Here is a 22,693-nt window from a genome sequence, read left to right on the forward strand (position 1 = left end):
GTCTTTAGTTTACCCAAAAGGTATTTTAGAGAATGTGCTCTTAAAAGTGAACAAATTTATCTTCCCTGTTGATTTCGTTATACTTGATATAGATGAGGATAGGGAGATACATCTTATTGTAGGGAGACCGTTTTTAGCCACGTCAAAAACTCTAATTGATTGTGCTAGTGGTGATCTTACAAATTACGATGCATGATCAAACAGTCAAATTTTAATGTTTTTAGTGCTAATAAAAATCCATATGATAATAATGATTGTTTTGCTATTGATCTTATGGATTTTACAAATCATGAAGATTTTGATGTTTTTATCTTGGACCATGGGAGAGCATCTTTGAGTGTTGGGGATGATGGCGGAAACAGGAGTCGGAAGGAGCAAGTTCATTTTGTGGAATCGATCAACTCCTCCGAGACATAGTCAAAAGAGTTGGGTTGTTAACGACGATGAAAGTGCAAGGAGGATGTTGCCACCTAAAGATCCAAACAAACCATGAGAGAAGGATAAATTCAAAGGGAAATTTCACAAAGGACAATTGGTGTTATTGTGCAAATCCCGTTTTTGGTTAGCCCCAAGGAAGCGCAAATCAAAGTGGTCGGAGCCATTTATTGTCCAGGAGAGTCTCCCTCATGAAGTAGTCAACATAAAAGAGCGAGATTCGAATCGTACGTTCAAACTGAAAGGGAGGGCTCAAGTCTTATTGGGAAACGAGTAAAAGATGGTCAAGTGACTTTGGTCGCTTCAGCTTAAAAACATAGAAGCAACGTCCGGCTGAAGACTCTAAACTTAGTGCTTCTCAGGAGGCAACCCGAGCTTTATTGTTTTTGTATTTATTCTTATAGGCATGCATACTAATTATTCTAATTGATTTTTAAAATTGAGGGTCGAAAACGTGGTCAGAGGGTCCAGACGGCCGTCCAAAAATCCAAGCAAAAGCCCAGACGGCCGTCTGGGAAACAGAAAGTCAGACTAAGCAACACCACGTTTGAACGGTCATCCGAAAAAGGCCTTCATTTTTCAGACGGCCGTCTGAAATCCAGAGACTTGAAATTCAAGGCTCTGCTTTTGAGACGGCCGTCCGAAAATAAGTGCAGATTCTGGGACGGCCGTCTCAACACACACAAAAAAAAAAAAAAAGAATCCCGCATCAATTCTTACGCCCCGATGACGATGATTCCGACTAAATCAAGTGTTTTCTATCCTTGAACTTTGTTTTAGTTTCGTTAGGGCAATGAAAAGTTTAAGTTTGGGGGTGAAAATACATTTATTTGTGCTTATTTGCTTTAGTGTGCATGCCTTAGGTTATTTTATTTTATTTTAGATGTTTTTATTTCTTTAGTTGTTTGCTTAAGTCGAATGCATCGATGAGTTATGATGATGAGAGATGATCAATGTTTGATGATGAGATTTCTTGTTTTGTTGTGATAAGGATAAGATGTTTGTTTAGCTTTCGGGTCAACGGAATTTAGAAACGAATTATTGCTAAGAATCACATTTTGTGCATTGCTTTGGTTGAATTTTTTGTATTTTAAATTTGGAATTAATTTGTGTTAGATCATGCTATCTTCGGTTTTAGAGCTCACCTTATGAAACTTCTGATACGAAGTATTGAGTAGTGAGTGATTTGGGAGATGATTTGGGACTTCTTTGAAACGTTTGAGCCTTTCAAGCCGACCTTTTTATCGAAATTATCCTTAGAACCTTGATTTGAGCCTTGGAGAAAAGGTGTTCTTTCTTTTAGTCAATACGTGTAAGGTAGAATAGATTGAGATTCTTGAAAAGTTACCCCTTGGAGTTTGGTTGGAAAAATTTATAAGGTCCTTCTTCTTCCTCTTCGGAAAAAAAACAAAAAAAAAAGGAGAGAAAAGAAAAAGATATATATAAATATATATATTAAAAAAAAAAAAAAAGAAGAAAGAGAGAAGAAGAGACTAGAAGGGAGAAGAAAGTACTAGTTGTTGAATTGTTTTTAAAGGCTCGATCCATTGTCTGAAGAGCAAAAGTGGAAACTTTTGAACTCTTAAGAATCAAGTTTATTAAAGTCCTTAGAGGTGAATTCATTGTTTAAAACGCCTATCTTTAAAATTTTGGCGTAATCACCTCAATTCAAGAAGCATAGCCACATATACCCATATTTCTTACCTCGAACCAAAGAGCCTAACAATTTAAAGCCAAAAAGCCCCAATGATCCCAATAGCTTAATATTCGGTATTAGTAGAGTAAAAGAATTTGGTGAGTATTTGGAGGCAAACATATGCATGTAAGCATAATTTTTTTCTATCTTTAATTTACAAATATTGGATGCTTGAAGCAATTGCATGATTTGTGGTTTTTGGCAATGGTAAGTGACTAAGTGCTTTTGAATTTTGAGCTTGCGAATGCGTAAGACTTTTCATTATAATTACAAGTTCTTAAAACGTGAAGTTGGTCATTAATCTATGTAAAGAGATGTAGTAGTTGAGTTATTTGTTTATGAATAGATTTTGCTCGAGGACAAGCAAAAGTTCAAGCTTGGAGGTGTGTTAAGTGTATATTTTTACACTTAATCGTATCTTTTAATTGGAGCTTTTGGTGTATTTTATTGATGATTGGTGTTTAAAGTGTTGATTTATTGTGTTTTAGGTACAAATTGAAGAATTGGATAAATACAGGGTCAAAACTGCAATTTAGAAAAAAAATATGGGCGAAAAGTAAAGAAGTCAAAAATCTGAAGAATTAGGGCCCGGACGATACACTAGAAATCCAGACGGCCGTCCGAATATTTTCATGGGAGGAATAAAGTCTCTGGAATTGAGACGGCCGTCTAGAATTTGAACTGCAAATCCAGACGGCCGTCCGAAAAGACGTAGAGGTGCAGTAAAGGAATCTTAATTGCACAAGGAAACTACCTTCTTCTCCAAGTTTTCCACCCTATATAAGACCAATTCAAGCACACAATAAAAGAGAGGACTTTTTACATAATCTTAGAGCAAGAGAAGCAAGAGAACGGAGAATCAAAGACGAAGACTTGACGAATCTTCATCATAATTGTTCTTTTATCTATCTTCTATAAATCTATGTCTTTTTATATTTCTATTATGTTTTTCGTACAGAACATGAGTAGTTAAGTTTTTAATATAGGATTTTATTCGAACCCTATGTGGTCATTTGAACCTATTTTTCTAATATTAGGCAAGTTTAAATTCCATGATTATTTCTTTTATCTGATCTTATTTAGTGCATGAATCTAGCTAATTTATGTTGCTATGTGTTATTGTTAGAATTGAATCGACAGATTGTTTTAATTATAACAGGGATAGAAGAGCCTTCAAGTAGTTTTCACCGGATGAGTGTGTCAATTGCATGGGATGTCGTAGACATACAGATATCACCTTAGGTAGCCGTTTACGAGACTTGTTAGTTAATGCTTTATTCATAATTAGTTTGCATAGACATATAGTGAACCGTTTATGAATAATAGACTCATAATACACGCGACAGCGGGTTACGAGTAAGTTAGTGTCTCGGGTTAATAATCAGGAATCGTAACTTGCATAATAGAGGTTTAATTGGGTGATGAATTATCGCATAGGGAGGAGATAAAATCCTAAATCCGTTTTTCTTGATATATTCTCGTGTTTATTTGCTTTCATACATAGTTTAATTATTTAGTTGATTAAATTTGACAACCTTGCGTAGGCTGGATAAAAATCATAGTTGTTAGAATTGGGTACTTAGAATTAAGTAATTTGAGTATTCTCCGTGGGATCGACATCCGAATCTCATAAGTCCACTTTTACTACTTGTTTGCGATACTTGCACTTGCATGATATATATATATATATATATATATATATATATATATATATATATATATATATATATATATATATATACACACACACACACACACGTATCACTTTTGACATAAAATATGATTAATTTGTTTTAATAATTATTAAATGATATAATTAATGATTACAAAAATAATATATATGATATTACGGAAATAGGTAATTCTCATAAAAAATGTTATTTATGGCATTAGGATATATTCCACATTATGGACAGTTATAATTAAATAGACATTATATATGTAATATGTAGTGACACGTGGCTGATGATTAGGATGCCTACGTGGATGGTGACATGGAAGACACATGTCGTAATTCTAGACTATGAGGGTTTCAATTTATATATTATATAGATATATAGATTATTATTATTATTATTATTATTATTATTATTATTATTATTATTATTATTATTATTATTATTATTATTATTATTATTATTATTATTATTATTATTATTATTATTATTATTATTATTATTATTATTATAATTATTATTATTATTTTATTTTTATTTTCAAGCATTTTTTGACTTACTTAGTAAATCAGACTTGCAAATCGGCTAGCAAAAATTAACCTTTTTTAATGGTATTTGGCAATTTAAATTTTACTGCTAATTATTTTAATATTATATACTATATATTTATAATACAATTTAACTATCATATATTTAATTTTTTTTAATGCTACCCGTGCATTGCACGGGGACAAAATAACTAATAAGGATAATCTTATATGTTACAAATAAAACCGGCAATTGAGCCGAGTCTAACCGAAGCCCAAACCAAATTTTAGTGAGTCGGGATAAGTTTGGGCTATTTTATTAAACTTGTTCATTTATGAGGCGAGTTTGAGCCTACTATGGTTCACCCAAATAAGGTATGTCATATCTTATATATAAAAGAAAGAAAAGCTGGACAACCCCAAAAAACCCTAATGGTGTTTCTGTAATTATTTATTTTTAATATATTTTTTCTTCTAATTTTCTTACTATAATTTTCAACAATTATCAATCTCCTTTTTTTTCATCAATATATCTCAAATCTTAAGAGATAAAGATAGAAATTCGATTTCTTAAATATTAATCTATATATTTGGATTATAAATCTTAATAAGCAATATTTAAAAAACTTATGTTATATATAATATGAATAATACTACGTTATTAAATTTTACTATGTACTATATTTTCTTATTAAGTATTAAATTGACTATTTTTTCACTCTTAAAATAATATACGTGCATCGCACGGGAAAAAAATGTTAGTTAAGTTAATAATCAAATAAATGATATATTTATTACTTTATTGTAATAATATAACTCAACCTCTAGAAAAGTGTTAGGAGTGCATATATAATTGGGAAAATTAGCAAACCCCCCTCCCCATCTAGGAATTGTAGTTATGAAAAATCCGCCATTCCCCCAAATTAGAGAAGACTCCCTTAGCTAATGTTCCATCCAAATGCTATTTTCATAAGGGTTAGTTACAGATTACACCCTCAAAGTATACCCCCTTAATAAATATTGATTTTGATTTTTATGTAGTTGTGTTTTTTTTATTTTTAGTATTTAGTTCCTTAATCGACTATGTTTCACCATAGTCGATTAATATGCGTCATAATCAATTAATAAATCTGATTGAGAAAAGAAATGTTAAAAAACGAAAGAAAAAAATATATTAAAAAAAAAAAAACAAGAAAAGGTGATGGGCGGTGATAGTGCTGATGAGGTGACATGGGCATAATTGAAAAAAATGATAACTGAAATTAGAAGTGGATTTTTTCAAATGGTGCAACATAATTTGGATTTCTCCCTATTAAAAGAAATATTGAGGGATATATCAAAGAGCCCCTATATAATTACTACTATTTGTTTTATATTTCTTTCATCTAGAACTCTGATTCATTTTTGCTCATATAAGTATTTAAGAATCAAAAATTTGCAACGTTAAACTTCATTTGCTTCAAAGGACTATACTATGGTTTTCATCTTACTTTGCGACTATCATTTTTTTTCTTATTTTATTCTTTATGAGTTTTCTAGATTTTGCTCAATTGCTGCGAAGTTTTTATTTTAAACACAGCACATGCTGCAAAGTTGTAAAGTATGTAATGTATATATTGTTCGATATAAACTCGAAACCCGAAAAATACATAAACCGATCTTGAGCCTATAATAATGAGATCCGATGGTATATAAGCTTTAGCCTATACCAATGAGTTATGATGCTATGTGAGCTGGAGTCAACCGAAGTTCGGCTCACATATCCCGATTGACATTTGCCAGCCACAGTTACAAATAAGTAACAGATTTTTTAAGAGCTTTAGCAAGCGCTACCCCTTTGATAACTCTAATTGTCAGAAAAGTTCATATGCAAAAACAATAAGCATTTACCCCCTCTATATTACCAAGTCAAAGTCACCAGCCTTCTTATCAGCAAATCGTGTAATACACGCGCGGTTGGTGCGACTTGTTGTTTTTTTATGTGAAAACTCTCAAATATCCTCTTAAATTCTTTTTTAAATAAACATATATTCAATTGTGCTTAAATATAAATAATCCAAACTTTTGGACCAAATTGGTAATTTCAGAAATTTCTTTAAAATGCCGTTCTATTCCTTCCTCTCCAAGATCGACCAGCCCCAATCTTCTCCGGCGCCGGCGTCAGAGCCGCCAGCTATGATGCTGGCACCAAGCAATAAGAAGAACAATAAAGCACGGTACACCAACGATATTTCAGATCTGCCTGAGTCGGAGGTTTTCAAAGTGTATTTTTGCAAGTCAATGATTTTTTTATTTTTTTTAATGAATAGGGCTTTACATCCCTCAATTAGCTATTGCTCGTTTGGGCCACAATGAACATTCTCCCGAATTCAAGTTCAACATCAAAGGGGTTGCTGTTAGGAATCATTATTACTCGAGCAAAATATTGTTATTCATTTTCTGATTTTACTATTCATTTTTTCCTTTTAATTTTGGCTAGTTTGGAATCCAACATATGGGGGATTTTGTCCGGGCGGGGGAGTGAGTTCTTGAAGGAAATTAGTTGTTGGCCGTCTCCGGCGAGACCATTTGCAGCGGCGGCGGAGGATGTGAGAGATGAGAAATGAAGAGATTGTGATATATATGCAGGTTTTCTGTATTTCTAATTAAGGGTAGTTTAGTCATTTTATACTAGTCAACGAGCTTTATTTAGATTGGGATGTTGGGCTAAATAAATTTCATCACAGGGGTATATGATAATTGTTTTAACACAAGGATTTTTTCGGCAATTAGACATTTCACAGGGGCTGTATGCAATTAACTCGATTTGTTTTGGTTTGAATGAGTATTAAATACCGCGTTGACAATTTTTTATTCGTCCATTACAATTTGATTAAGAGAGTTGGAAAAGGTCTGCCGATGACTTTCATCAAGTCATTTTATATGTGTATTTGTTTTATGGCAATTCCCCTACTAGTTCCACGTTTCTTCCTCAATTCATCTTCTCCACCGTTGAAAAATCTCAAAAGAGAAGAAAGGCTTCTCTTCTTTCTTCGGATTCCAATTCATCATCAGATTGTAAGATACGACGGATTTTGATTGATCATGGAAAGACATCTCAATATCGAACCTCAAGACCTCAGTTTTATTTGTGAGTTTATTTATTAATTCGATCACATTTAGCTTTGCGGAATGAGCAACGAACTGTATTTTTAATTTATTTTGTTGGCTCGGCTCGATTAGACGAGGTGAAAAAGCAATCAACTTCTTCAATCAAACTGACAAACAAGACCAATCAGCCTGTTGCGTTTAAGGTGGAATTGTGTGGTTTGTTATGTTAATTCATTGTTTCTTAGTGATTGCTTAATTGACTATCATCATTCGTGTGTTCAGGTTATGACTACGAAACCGAAGAGTTACTGCGTCCTTCCGAATATGGGAGTTGTTTTGCCCGGATCGAGTTGTGATGTTTTAGGTACCTCAATATTTTTGTTTTCTTGCGCTTCTCTGTTTTAGATATCTGCTGTTGTAACAAAAATTAAAAAAAAAATTAAAAAAAAAATATTTAAAAAAAAGGTAAATTACAACCACCCCTGAGGTATGGTTAATTTACAAAAAAATCCTTCTTGTTTGGATAATTACATCTACCCCTCAACTATAATTTTTTCTTACACCTCAACCCTTATGGTGTCAAATTCAACATAATCATTTAGATTTCGTGGAATGTGCTCTAGTTTGTACTCGTTTTGTGTAAAAAATCAGTTTCTGATGCACCACAATCTGATATATACAAGCCAAAAAATACATATTATGATCATCTTGCTTCAAAATGTGGGAGTTCGAATGGAATAAAAGGGTATTATAATCTCGAAGATTTCACTAAATTTGAAACCGCAAGGGTGGACATGTAAGAAGATTTATAGTTGAGGGGTGATTGTAATTACCCAAACAAGAGGGGAGTTTTCGTAATTTGACCATACCTCTGAGTTGTTGTCATTTACCCAAAAAAAATAATAATAAAAAAAATAATTAAGCGAACGTTGATTCGTTGTAATGTATGTTGCAGTTACAATGATTGCTCCAACAGCACTCCCTACTGATGTGAAATGTCCGGACAAATTTTTGATTAAGACAGTAGTTGCAAGTTCCGGCGCTACCACAGCAGATGGTATCAAGAAGCTGGTAAAAATATATTCAAAATTACTTGTTAGAACGATTACTAATACAAACAAGCATGACCGGATTTGACTTCACAATTTAACTTATTTTCCTTGTTTTTGAAATAAAAATCTGAAATATGTGGATTGGTATATTTATAATCATGAACATCAAATTTTGGAATTTGCAGTTTGATAAGGAGACTGGATCTCAATTTCAAGATTGCAAATTGGGAGTTTTCTACACTTTCCCAAGCCAAGCCTCGTCGACAGTTATTGAAAGATCATTTTCCACTTCGGTTGGATCAGAGACTACACATTTGAATAATATTAAGGTTGCTTGATTTCACTGAACTATATAATGTATTATTTTCTTTATATGTGTGAGTGGTTGATTTCTCATTCTGACATAAAATAATTTTACTTGCGACGGTCTTCGTCTCTTCAACTTTTATTCCGTTGATTGTAGTTCTTGTGTTTGCTCTCATTTTCATAATATTAATTCCTTTGGTTGAAATGCAAGATGGACATAACCAAACTTGTTCAAATTCAGCCTTCGGACCTCAAGTTTGATTGTGAGTCGTCAGATACATCATTTTAACGCATTCTCTGAGTTTCATACTTTCTTCTATTTTTTTTCTCTCCCTATATTAACTGTTTCTTGATTTCGATTAGTTCAACGGGGGAAGGAGCTCTCTAGTTTTTTCAAAATGACAAATATGACCGAGAGTCATATCTTTTTTAAGGTAAGTTTCCATTATCATCTCAGCAAATCTAATTCTTGCAAATATTCCTACCTTTTTTTTTTTATCGCTCAATCTGCCAATCCTTTCATAACTAACTTTGCCTTGCCTAGGCTTCGTTTGGATTGAGTGATTTAAAATAAATATAAATTGGGATAATTTGAAATCCCGAACAATTGCAATCGAAATGCACCGTTGATTGTTCCTTCATATTTTTTTAAATTGACGTGAATAAACTACATATATCAGTTATATGTGTAGGTGAAGACTACAGATCAAAAAAAATATAGTGTTCAACAAAACATTGGGATTTTGTTGCCGCAATCAACTTGTGATGTCATTGGTAACTATTTTATATTCTTTTTTCTCCTTGAGTATAATATTAGTTTTCTCTATTTAGTAGTATTATAGAGATGAAGTGAACTTAGCCAAAATTTGTTGGTTTTTTTGTGAAGTGAGAATGAAAGCTCAGGAAGAAATTCCACAGGACAGACAATCCAGAGATAAGTTTCTAATTCAGTGTACAGCTGGAAGTCCTGCTGTCACTGTAAAAAACATTACCTCGGAAATGGTAATTACATATGAACAAATTTATTTCTTTAATTGCCCTTTTTTTCCGAGCATATTTTGATCAAAAATATTGTGAAGCTGGATTTTCATTTTTAATAATCGCCTTTAACCGACAACTATGAGTAAGTAGATGATCTCAAATGTTTCTTTCGTTGTAGTTTAATAAAGAAGTACATTTTGTCGAAGAGTTCAAATTGGGAGTCGTCTTCGATTTCCCATCCCAACCACATTCATCAGCTTCTGAGTCATCAGAAATACATTCTTCACCCGAACCAGCACCTTTGCAAGAAGGACGTCTTAATTATATTTCTCAGGTTATTCGCTTTTTTTTTTTTCGTTTTGTAATATTATCTAATTTAATTTTTATTCGGAAATCATGTCAACAATTGGTTGAGATCTTTCAGTTTTAGCCTTTTAGTTGTTATTTTTCAGTGTCAACCACATCAAAAAATAAATAGAGGGCACTCGTTACATCTTAAAGCAATACTTACATTAACTTTAAATCGTTAAAGAAATTAACCATGTCCGATTCATTTCATGGCACGCAATTAACCATGTCCGGTTGCACTCAAACTGATTCTGAAAACCTGATTCGTATTTAAATTGTTTCGTTTTCAGCCGTAGAAACATTTAATTGCACCATATATTTCTGTGATTCTTCTCGATTTTCAAACTTCAAAATTAGGTTTCTCTTTAAACTAGAGAGGATATAATAGAAAAGTTCTTTTTGTGCTCTCTGCAACAAAATAAAATTCTAAGTATTACACTTTAGTATATACACATTTTGCAATTTCATTCTACTTTTAAATTTTATATTTCCTATATTTTAAAGTATTTAAATGTCAGCACTCGACTGTATCACATTTTATATATTTATACATATATTTAAATATAATAACATGCAGGTTATACGAGAACTCGTTGGGAGTAACCGTGCTCTTTCAGTGATGAAAGGCATCGCTGCTAGCTTGATAGGACTAATCTTTTGGCAATTGTTCATGAAAATGTTGCCTCAAATATGGTACTTAATAAACTGAGTTTATACAAACAAATTCATTGATCAATATGACTTGTTTTTTATTGATTGCACGTTTGTTGTGGATTGTGGTGCAGGAGTCTGAGCATTGTGATAGGGATGTTGGCTGTAAAGATGACACAATACTTAGTTTCGAACTCGGTTGAAGATTGGATTGTCAAGAGCCTTGCTTATTTGATCATGCATTTTATGGCTACCGTTTTCGGCCGTAGGGTCAATTCATCTCCAACTCCAGCTTCATAAATTTTAAATTTTATGTGGATAAGATGATGGATGGCCATTGGGGAAAAACTCGATTTCGCTATCTGATTAATATTTTTTTTTGTTTTTATTGGGTGTGGAAAATGGCAACAAAGGGTTTTTTGTTTGTATATAATATATACACACGTACAGGATTCTTTTGATGTGTGAAACTCTAGTGGTGTTCCGTTGTTTGTATACCTCTTGCATGTTATGTAATGAGGACAAGGAAAGCGTATATATGTATGTATGTATGTATGTATGGCAATTTATGAACTATTTGGCTTTCATTTGTTTAATTAAGTGGATTTTTACCATAATTTTGATGAGTTGACAAACTCTTGTCCCGCAATTTACATTCTAACACACCTTTTTATTATTTTTTTTATTTTTTTTTTCATTCCATTGTGGGGAGTGGTTAATCCACTTGTGTGCAAGACTGTACACTTTTAATTTACCCTTGATTTTAATTTTTCTACATAGATTTTTTGTTTTAAGCTTGTTGACATTAAATTGGTTTTTTTTTTTTTTAAATATATTTTTTCCCCTTGTTTTCATAACAAAACTCATGATCATCAACCTATATTTTTCACATTTTTTTTCTTCTTCATAATTATCTCAAAATATCTTCACAATTATCTTAAAATCTAACACGAGCCACACTCTAATAGTTATTATATCTCAGAGCAATTCTAATGGAGTTATTAAATGAGTTATCAAATCTCTTAACTACTATTTAACTTCTATAATTTTAAAATTTTGTTCTCCAAAGGGGTTATTAAAATGGGTTTGTATTTTGATGTTTCTCTTCTTTGAATCTAAAAATACTTCCTACAGATTGAGTTATCAAAAAAATAACCACATAACCAACCATTCACAAATTGACATGTGGCAATTACATATAAAATTATCAAAAAACTTCCAATTGATAATAAAATTTGATAACCATTGTTTGAGTAGATGAGTTTTAAATGTATTTTAAAATATTATCTTAAATATTAAATTGAGCATTTGATAATCCAATTTTGATATTTAGCCTTGGAGTTGCGCTTGCAACTCCAATGGGTGCTATAGAAATTTCTCGAAAAGGATAATTCTAATGCATTCGATCCGACTTTCACCTCTGAATGTGACAATCAATTACATATCTACATATTTATAATTAACCATTTATTCATAACAAATAATAAATAAATTATTTATTTATTAATTTGTTCCAATCGAAATATTCAAAATAGTTTAACTATTGCTTAATTTGGATACAACCACCATTCAGCTTAGGTTAATTTTTAATATTTTTTTTTTTTGAGTTTTCTAAACGGATAAATACATATAAAACAAATAACTACGTTGTTTATTTATTTATTTCAATTGAATTATTCAAATTTAAGTCTAATTTTTTTTTTTTGAGTGAAAATTTAAGTCTAATTAAGACTTACTTTGGATTTACTTACTAGAAAACCACCAATCAAATGTGGTCAATATTTAACATATAAGTTTGTTTATAAAAATATAAATTCTACACTCTATGTTTCATTCATTCAATGACAATCCCATTAATTATGCATTGTCAATTTTAATTGATTTGTTCCTTTTTTATTTATACACATACAATTTATCCTCAAATACCTTTATCTCATATATTTTTCTTTGACATCCTAATAGGTATTCTTGCAATATAATTTCAATTATCTAATGAATTAATTTTAATATACAAGTTGCGACATGTTTTTTTTTTCTTTTTTACTTTTTTCCGCTAAACCATAAACAATAATATAATATTTAAAAATTGGGTGAACACATAATTTTACTTTTTAATTGTGTTTAGTGAACTATGTGTAGTACTATTTTAATTGTTTTGATAAACCTAATTTCACTTAAATTGGGATAAGTAGTTTTAGAATATTATTTTTCTTATTGCAACTAGATAGAAAAGTAAAAATTGGGTAACATTTTTAATTATTGTTTGGTGAATTATATATGTGTGTTGTACTATTTTCATTGTCTTGACAAAATCTAAAACTTATTTAAATAGGGATAAATAATTTTTAAAATATTTATACTGTTCGCATTACTAGAAACAACATTTAGGAAAATGGTAAACGATATTTTATAATGGGAAAATAATATTTTTTATTGTAAGTTATAGTTCGATGAATTTTGTGTTTTTAACTATTTTAGTTGCCTCAACTAAAATAAACACATTCAAATTTTGGAAAATAATTTTCGAAATACCCATGTTGTTACCACAACTAGATAAAATATTTTTAAAAATGATTAAATGACATTTCATACTGGAAAAGTAATAATTGTTTATTTATTTCATAGTGAAATAATTATTTTAAAATTTTAGGTTATTGTTCGGTGAATTATGTGCATTGAACGATATTAATTTCTCTGAATAACATAAAACCACAAATATATAAATTAAATTTAAAATATCTATTTTGTTATTATCATTGAACAAATAATTTAAAAAATGGATAAACGAAAATTTACAATAAGTAATTGTTTAGTGAATTAGATGTGTTCAACGATTTTAGTTATTTTAACTAACCTAAACCCATTTAAATATTGATATATTATTTAAAAAAATATCTATTTTGTTAATATTACTAACTACTAGATTTAAAAAAAAAGGATAAACGGCAATTTATAATGGAAATAAATTATAAAGTAAACATGTCATCAATTCATTTTCCATATATTACTTCATAGAGATATGTTTTAACTGGAGTAAACGGATTTTTTGTACTCCTAATTATTTTTTGTGCACTATTAAAAGGAAATATTAATTAATTATGGAATAAATGTCTTATTTTATTTAATGTTACGATTAATATTAATATTAGTATTCACATGAGTATTAAGATTATCATTAGCATTACCATTAGTATTAACATTAGCATTGGCATCAACATTAATATTATCATCAACATTAGCATTATCATTAGTATTAACATTACCATTTTAGAATTAGTATTAAGATTATGATTATGATAAGGATTAGAATTAGTATCAATATTAGGATTATATTTAGTTTTAGGATTAAGATTAGTTTCGTATTAGCATTAGCATTAAGATTGGTATTAACATTAGTATTATAATTAGGAGTAGCATTAATATTTATAATGACATTAGAATTCGCATTAATATATTAGGATTAGCATTAATATATTAGGATTAGTATATTAGTATTAGTTTAGTATTAGTATTAGTATTAGTTTTAATATGACTATAGTATTAATATTATTATTAGTATTAGTATTAGTATTAGTATTAGTATTAGTATTAGTATTAGTATTAGTATTAGTATTAGTATTAGTATTAGTATTAACAGGGCCGGTTTTGGGGAGGCGAAGTAGGCGGTCGCCTAGGGCCCCCGGATTTTTAAGAAAATTTAGGCCCCCCAAATTATGTTACATACACTTTATATATGAATACTTATTTTTTAAAATTTATTATATATAATATTTTGGAACATCAATTCTAAAATAAATTTAATATAAATGATCAATAAATATTTTTTTCAATTTTCTTAACCTTGGGGCCCCTAAATATTAAATTTATAATGTCTTAATTATTTATTATTATACCTAAAATAAGAATCATTATTCATTAATCTATTTAAGTTTTATAAATATTTATGAAGTTTATTTTCTATAAAGATTATACGTCACGGGAGGAAGTGAACCAGCAAATCATCCTGTTAATTTTGATTTTTTTTCCATATTTGAAGTTATTTTATGTTCATACATTTCAAAAAATGTTTCGGGGGCACTACCCTTGAACCCCCGTAATCTTTATTTCATCATTTTTAGAAAATATTATTTATATGTTTTTATTATATTTAATTTTGAACACCCTTTAATAAAATTGATTTGTCAGATAGGGACCCCGGTTTTAAGTTGTTTTTTAAATCTCGCCTAGGGCCCCTGAATTCTCAGGAACGGCCATGAGTAATAACATTAGTATTAGTATTTGTATTAGTAAGTATTAACATTAGTATTAGTATTTGTATTAGTAAGTATTATGATTATTTCTACTAGGATTTGGATTGGATTACGATTATGATTATTATTATGATTATGATTAGGATTATGATTATTATTATTAGAACTAACACTGACATTAGAATTATAATTAGAACTACCATTAGCATTAACATTTGAATTAACATTATGATTATACGTAAGATTAGGATTACGATTAATATTAGCACTAGCATTAGAACTAGGATTAGTAGCATTAGTTTAGGACTAACATTGGTACTAGCAATAGGCAGTAGAACTAGAATTACGATTATCATTAGCATTAGTATATTATGATTAGCATTAGCATTAGCATATAAATATTAGCATTATTATTAGCATATTAGTATGAATATTAGTATTGCGATATATTAGCATTTTGATTATTAATATTACTAGCATTATAATTAGAATTATGATTAGAATTAGGATTAACATTACCATTAGCATTAGTATATTAAGAATAATATTAAAATTAGTGTTAGCAATAGCATATTTGCATTTCTATAAGAATTAAAACTATGCTTCGTATTATTATTAAGATTAGGATTATAATTAGAATTAGAATTTGTATTAGAATTAAGATTAACATTAATATTAGTATTAGGATTATGATTGTAATTTTGATTAGAATAATGATTGGGTGTAGTACGTACTAGGATTAGGATTATGGTTAGGATTAGCGTTAACGTTATGATTAAGATTAGCATTAGGATTACTAATAGTAATAGTATTATTATCAGATTAGTATTAGTATTACTATATTAGTATTAGTATTAGCAATGGTAGGTAATGATAATGATAATGGTGACGGTAGTTGTAATGGTAATGATTGGTATTGGTATGACTATCAGTATTTGTATTGGTATCTATATCAATATTGGTATCGTAATGATAATAGCAATGATAATGGTAATGGTAATGGTAACGGTGTTGGTATTGATGTTGGTATTGGTGTTGGTATTGGTAATGGTAATAGTAATGGTAACGGTAATGATGTACTCGCCATTTGTATACGGAAATTAAACCTTCGATATTTAGTTTTTTTCACTTATTTTGGCTGAATTTGTTATTTACATGAAATAATTTTTTTTAAACTTTGTATTGCACATTGATCTTACTATTTCAAGAACTTTTTAAAATGAAATATTTATTTTTATAATGAATTTCCCGTGCAACGCACGGGTGAAGTACTAGTTATCTTAAATATTAAATTGAGCATTTGATAATCCAATTTTGATATTTAGCCTTGGAGTTGCGCTTGCAACTCCAATGGGTGTATCAAATGAATTATCAAACCGAAAAAGCACCTTTTTGATATCCTAAAATTAAGAATTTCTATTCCAATGGTAGAATCAAAATGGGTAAGTATTTCGATATTCTACATCTTTGTATCTAAAAATACATCTTGGATATTGAGTTATCAAAAAAATAACTACCTAAACATCCAATCATAAAATGACACGTGACAATTACAAATAAAAATACGAAAAAACTTCCAATTGATTATTAATTTTGATGACCATGGTTGGAATTGATAAACTATAAATAAATATTAAAATATTATATTAATTATCAAATGAGTATTTGATAATCCAATTTTGATATTTGGCGTTGGAGTTGGGAGTAATAAGGGTTATGTTTTTGGAGAAATTTCTTAGTATAAGAATGTTTGCACCTGCCTTTGTTTTTTAATTTTGCTATGTTGGTGTAACTCTGCCATTTTTGTTTCCAAGTTTTTTTGTTACAAAAAGGGCTTTTTCTCCCTTCACTCTTATTCTTGATAATGAATTGTTAACAAATAATGCAATGTTTTTCTTCTTAATTTACACAAGGGTGTTCGTTGATGGGTGATGAAGAAGTAAATATGAGAAAGTGAATGAATTTCTTTGTATTTATGCTGGTTTTTTTTTTTCTATTTTCAAGAGGGATTGTTTTCCCTTTTGCCACAGTTTAAGACTCTACAACCCCTCAATATGAGATGATATATATATGAGATAATATATATGTTTATATCTCTTTCACCAATAAGCCCATCTCTTTCATATTTATTATAAATAAAGGAAACATTCATGTATATCCCAATATTACCCTTAACCATTTATACCCAATTCTTAATTGTAACCCCAATTTATCAATTTTGTCCACAAAAATCCAATTTTGACCACAAATATTCAATTTTGACTTTTTTTTGGTGCATAATTTAATATGCTCCAATTTTATCCTTAACTTAATTTAATCTCAATTTGACCCCAAATTTCACAAACTATTCAATTTTGACCCAAAACTTTTTTTTTCAAAAAAACTTTTTTTGCCGCCGGATTCCGGCGTTGACTTTTCAAAAAAAAAATCTTTTTTTTTTTTTTTTGCTTTTTTCTTTTTTCTTTTCTTTTCTTCCGGATTTTTTTCGCCTGTTTCCGGCGGTCTCCGACGTTGACCTTTTATAGTGTTTTTTTAAGGCTTTTTTTTTTGTTTGGTTTGTTTTTGTTTTTTTCGTCCACCGCTAAACGTTGACCGTAATTGTGCTGTCACTGACAGTAAATTAACGTAATTATATAAATTAACGTAATTATATTGTCAATGACAGTTAATTAACGTAATTGTACGGCCGTTGACAATACATTTATGTAACTGTGCTGCCGTTGACTGTAAATTAATGTAATATTATTATTTTTTATTTTTTGTTGTTTTCTTTTTATTTTGTTTGGTTTGTTGACAAGTCAACGTAATTATATTATTGTTGTTGACAGTAAAATAACTGTAAACACAATAATATTACTGTCAACAACATCAATATTATTATTTTTTTCGGTTTTTTTTTTTTTTTTTTTTGAGTTATTCACGGAGTAAGGTAATAATATTATTGTCTATTATTGTAATATTACTGTAAACACAATAATATTACTGTGGTTGACGGTAATATTACTGTAAACACAATAATATTACTGTGGTTGACGGTAATATTACTGTTGTTATAGTAATATTGTTGTCAACCACATCAATATTATTATTTTGTTTGGATTTTTTTTTGTTTGAGTTATTCACGGAGTAACGTAATAATAGTACTGTCTATTACTATAATATTATTGTTGTTGACGGTAATATTACTGTTGTTATAGTAATATTACTGTCACTCACAGTAATATTAATTCTTTTGATTTTATATATTATGTTTACATTTGTTGAACGGTAAACATAGTAGTATTACTCTATTACACAATAATAATGAGTTTTGTTGTGTTAATATTACTATGCTAGAGATTAATATAGCAGTATTACTGTGTAAAACTGTAGTTTAGTTAATTCTACTGTGTTTAACAGTAAGATAGTTAATATTACTGTCAATCACAACAATATTATTGTTTAAACGAAAAAAAAAAGTTACAGAAAGAAAGAAAGAAGAAAAAAAAATCGAAAAAGTCAACGCCGGAGACCGGCGTTGACCGCCGGAATCCAGCGGGAAAAAAAAAGTTTTTGAAAAAAAAAAATTGAAAAAAATTTTTTGGGTCAAAATTGAATAATTTGTGAAATTTTGGGTCAAATTGAAGTTAAATAAAGTAAAGAATGAAATTGGAGCATATTAAAGTATGAGGGGTTATTTAGTCCTTTACAAAAATCTGGACCATGTGTGGACTTATTGGTAAAAGAGTTTTTTGTCTGAATTTCTTTATGAATAAGTAACCATTGATGGGCTTAGAGGGTGTTTGGCTAAGCTTATTTTAAACAACTGATAAGCTCTTACGTCTGATAAGATGTTTTTAGAGCTGATAAGCTGTTACATCTTATTTTTAGGATTAATTTTTAGAGTGTTTGGATAATGAGCTTACTTCCTATTTTTACTCATTAAAAGATCTTAAATAAAAAGGTGGGGTAGAGGTACTTATTTAAAAAGATCTTATTTGCTCTCCAACAGCTTATTTTAAAAAAAAAATAAGATTTTTTTTAAAAAAATTACCAAACACTTTGGAAGAGCTTATAAGCTCTAAAACATCTTATAAATTCAATTTAACATTTTATAAGCTTAGCCAAACACCCTCTTATTTGTAAAGACCCCTTAAATATATGTACATCATGTTACATATATAATCTAACTAATGATCTGATGATTTAGATGAAGATGACAATTCAGACGGAAATAATGCTTCTCAACAAGATGATAATTATATATGGTAACAGTTGCAACCTATTATTTGTAATATTTATTTTATTTCTGCATATCCTATTATATTACATTATTAACAATATTTATCTTAACTTTGATAAAATTTCATCTTTGACATTGATGAAGTAACTCCATTGTTAACTCCTTTCAATAAATCATTGAAGTAAAGGGAGGGGAGTATGTTGAAGTAACACAGATGTCATGTGCGATGGTTTTGAAGATGATCAAGATTGAAAAAGAATAAATAGAGATCATGTGCTCCTCCTCTTCTGATTTTGCTTTTAATTTCTGAGGACATTTTAATAGGCTTTTTTTTTACTTTTTTTTATTTTTATGATTATGTAGTGTTGATATTATTAATATGAGTAAATTGCACATATTCCCTGTGTTATTTGAAATTGCTAAAAAGTTCTCTGTGTTATAAAAATTAGCAAGAACCACCTTGTGTTGTGCTTTACAAAGCCCACTGCCCCTTTACTGCAAAATTTGATGTTGAATTTAATCAAATGACTAAACTATCCTAGTGAATTTTTAATAACATTTTAATTTTAGAAGAAAAAATCTATAAATTCAATAGAATAAAATTAAAAGAAATTGAACATGAAAAATGTTCTATTTTCTTCTCACTTCCGTGCACGCAAAACCTGCCTCCTTCCTCATCCAGCATCCGCCACCGTACCACGACCCACCAGATCAACCCCCACCCTAAACAACTTCTCCATTCACCAGTCCATATCAGCGACAACCTCTATTTCACCTTCGACGAAAAAGTTGGCAAGAAAAATCCAAAAACCTAAATACATGTGGCGCAAGCAGAGATTGGCGACTGGGGCTTCGAGTGAAGGCAACAACAGAGCGACGGGGGCTATAAAATACACACTCAATGTAGTCTTGCTTCATTCTACTTATTTGTTATGAATTTTTATTTAATTTTGTTGCATATTTTTTGATATGGGTGGCTTTGTTTTGGTAATATTGTAGGTGGTGGTTTTGTTTTGATTGGTGGTTCGGGTTGTGATTTACTTTATTTGTATAAAAAGAAAACCATTAGAATATGGAAGCGGGGTGGTGATGGTGTGGCGTGCGGAGACGTGGTGACAATACATAGCAGATCTAGGATTTTTTGGTGGACTGGGCGGAAGATGGCGCAGAAAGAGAAATTCGCGCAGGCTGGGCCTTTAATTGACTATGTTCAATAGTCGATTACGGCTTAATCGACTCCAATTTTTAATTTTTTTTTTTTTGGCTTTTTTGTTTATTTATTCCAATTGTATAAATCAATTATAATGTTTGTATATTTTTTGTTTTTGTAAAATATAGTTGATTTTGCATTTTTTTTTTGTAATTGTGATTTGTTATTTTTAGTAGTTAGATTCTAATAGACTATACTTCATAAGCGGTTAATGTGACCTAGTAGTTAGATTTTTCTTTTTAAATATTTGTTTTTAATAATTTCCTTTATAATTGACTATGCTTATGAAGCACAGGTGATTAATAAAACTGATACATAAAAAAAGTTAAAAAAATGGGGGAAAAAACAGTTGATGACTAGCGCATGACGCAATGATGATGTGAGCGCTTGACGCAGTGATGATATGCCGGGCGGGGACAAAATTGGAAAAAATAATGGTTGAAAATGAGTGTGGATTTTTCTCAAATGGAGCAAAATATTTTGGCCTCTCACCATTAAAAGAAGTAATGGGTAGCTCAACTGGTTCGGGGTAGTAAGTTGGTACAAGGTCTTAGGATCGAATCCTGACAACCGTAATGTGAGAATTTCAACTCCAGTGAGGGTTGATTCCTTGTGGGCACCAGGTCCGAATCCGCTATCCTAACGGGCCGTTGAGTTACCATGATTTACATTCATCCATCAAATACTTGTCGCACCGAGGGATGGGGCCCTGGGGGCGAGGGTATTTCGCCTTTTGGTACAAGTAATGGGGGATTTTCTCAAAGAAACTCTAATTTATATTACAGACAATTTTCACATCTAATGGAAATTATCATGGGTTAATGGCAAAGAGGTCCATGACAAGGGCACTTAATTAAAAAATGGACATCCAAGTTTTTCGTGTTTCAAATATTTCCAGCTCATTCAAACTTATTTGCAAATAAGAAAAACCTTTTTATATAAACCAAAATTACCCCCAATTCATTGAAACTCAATTGAACTTCAATTTCATGATTTACACCCCCAATTTAGCCAAAGTCTACCAATTAACCAAGACCCTTATTCCAGATTTGACCCATCACCGCCGGAGACCGCCAGAGACCGGCGTTGACTTTTTTTTTTTTTTTTTTTTTTCTGGCAGCTCAACCTGCGTTGACTTGTCTCCGACGTTGATTTATTTATTTAATTTTATTTCAATTTTGTTTTTCTTTCTTAAAAACATATTTTAATTAATAATACTGTCTTGGTTGCTAAATTATTGTCTCCACCAGTAATTTAACTGCCGGAGACAGTAATTTAACTGTTAATTGACTTTTTTTTTTCTCTTATTTGTTTTTGAAATTTTGTTTTTTCTTAAAAAAAATGTTTTAATTAATATTATTGTTGGGACAATAATATTAGTAATATTATTGTTCGAAAAAATAATATTCATAATATTATTGTCCCAAATAGTAATTTTACTGTTTGGGACAGTAATATTAGTAATATTACTGTTTTGGTATTCAATATTACTGTTAACGTCAATTAACAATTAAATTACTTTGTCCGATACTTAAATTACTGTTGTAGACAGTAATTTACAGCCAAGACAATAATATTAATTAAAATATTTTCTTTAAAAAAAGTTCAAAAAAATCCTAAAAAAAGTCAACCTCGGAGAACGGCAGTTGACTGGCCGGGAAAAAAATTCAGGAAAAAAAGTTTTCAAAAAAAACAAAATTGTCGACGTTGGAGAACCGCCTGATCAACGCCGGAATCTGGCCAGAAAAAAAAATTAAAAAAAAATTATGAAAATAGAGTTTAATGGGATATATTTGTTTCAATCCGGGGTCAATGTGTAATATTGAGGAAGTTAGAGTATAATGAATGGAATTGATAAAAATTATATTATGGACGGCATTTTAGATAAAAGACATGGGATGAGTTTATTTGGAAGACTGTTTTTTGTGCGGATCAATGTGCTTTTAAACGCCTTGTCATGTCCCTCTTTACCATTTGACAAACTATCATTGCACAATTATTTAATTGGACCACCTGGTACAGTGAGTTATCTTCTAATAATAAGCCATGATAAAAATAATTTTCGGAATCCACCCAAAAAAATTATTAATTAGCCAAATATCAAACAAAATCTATTATTTTGTTAATCTTCCCTAATCTCTCTACCTAACGCAATAATGCATATCAAATAAGCATTTTAGTATTGTGTGGAACATTGGATACAATTCAACCACTAGTTTGTTTAATATTTAATTTAAATAATTCAGGGA

The 22,693-nt window shown here is 30.0% G+C and overlaps 1 protein-coding gene across 7 annotated transcripts; it reads left to right on the forward strand.

The window, feature by feature from the left end:
• Positions 1–6,250: 6,250 nt before the first annotated feature.
• Positions 6,251–11,379, forward strand: LOC105972173 (vesicle-associated protein 1-4). Of its 7 annotated transcripts, none has more exons than XM_088818778.1 (15): positions 6,411–6,550; positions 6,644–6,729; positions 6,814–6,962; positions 7,291–7,464; positions 7,557–7,627; positions 7,707–7,788; positions 8,380–8,495; positions 8,662–8,805; positions 8,994–9,045; positions 9,146–9,216; positions 9,475–9,556; positions 9,669–9,784; positions 9,942–10,097; positions 10,689–10,804; positions 10,897–11,379. In XM_088818778.1, the coding sequence occupies exons 4-15, from the start codon at positions 7,419–7,421 to the stop codon at positions 11,060–11,062; spliced, it is 1,218 nt and encodes a 405-aa protein (XP_088674904.1). In that variant the 5' UTR covers positions 6,411–6,550; positions 6,644–6,729; positions 6,814–6,962; positions 7,291–7,418; the 3' UTR covers positions 11,063–11,379. The 7 variants fall into 7 exon arrangements, with proteins under 7 accessions (XP_088674902.1, XP_088674903.1, XP_088674905.1 ...); XM_088818780.1 differs by having other exon boundaries at positions 6,644–6,723; XM_088818777.1 differs by having other exon boundaries at positions 6,406–6,550; positions 6,814–7,464.
• Positions 11,380–22,693: the final 11,314 nt, after the last annotated feature.

The sequence above is a fragment of the Erythranthe guttata genome, chromosome 5 (genome assembly GCF_056151865.1).
Source record: "Erythranthe guttata isolate IM_541 chromosome 5, IM_541, whole genome shotgun sequence".
Taxonomy (NCBI): Eukaryota; Viridiplantae; Streptophyta; class Magnoliopsida; order Lamiales; family Phrymaceae; genus Erythranthe; species Erythranthe guttata.

Coding starts and splice junctions, on each gene's coding strand:
- LOC105972173 (XM_088818776.1), top strand. CDS start 7,419: ATGGAAAGACATCTCAATATCGAACCTCAAGACCTCAGTTTTATTT. Junction 9,557..9,668: donor ATCAACTTGTGATGTCATTG/GTAACTATTTTA, acceptor TTTTTTGTGAAG/TGAGAATGAAAGCTCAGGAA. Junction 10,805..10,896: donor AAAATGTTGCCTCAAATATG/GTACTTAATAAA, acceptor ATTGTGGTGCAG/GAGTCTGAGCATTGTGATAG.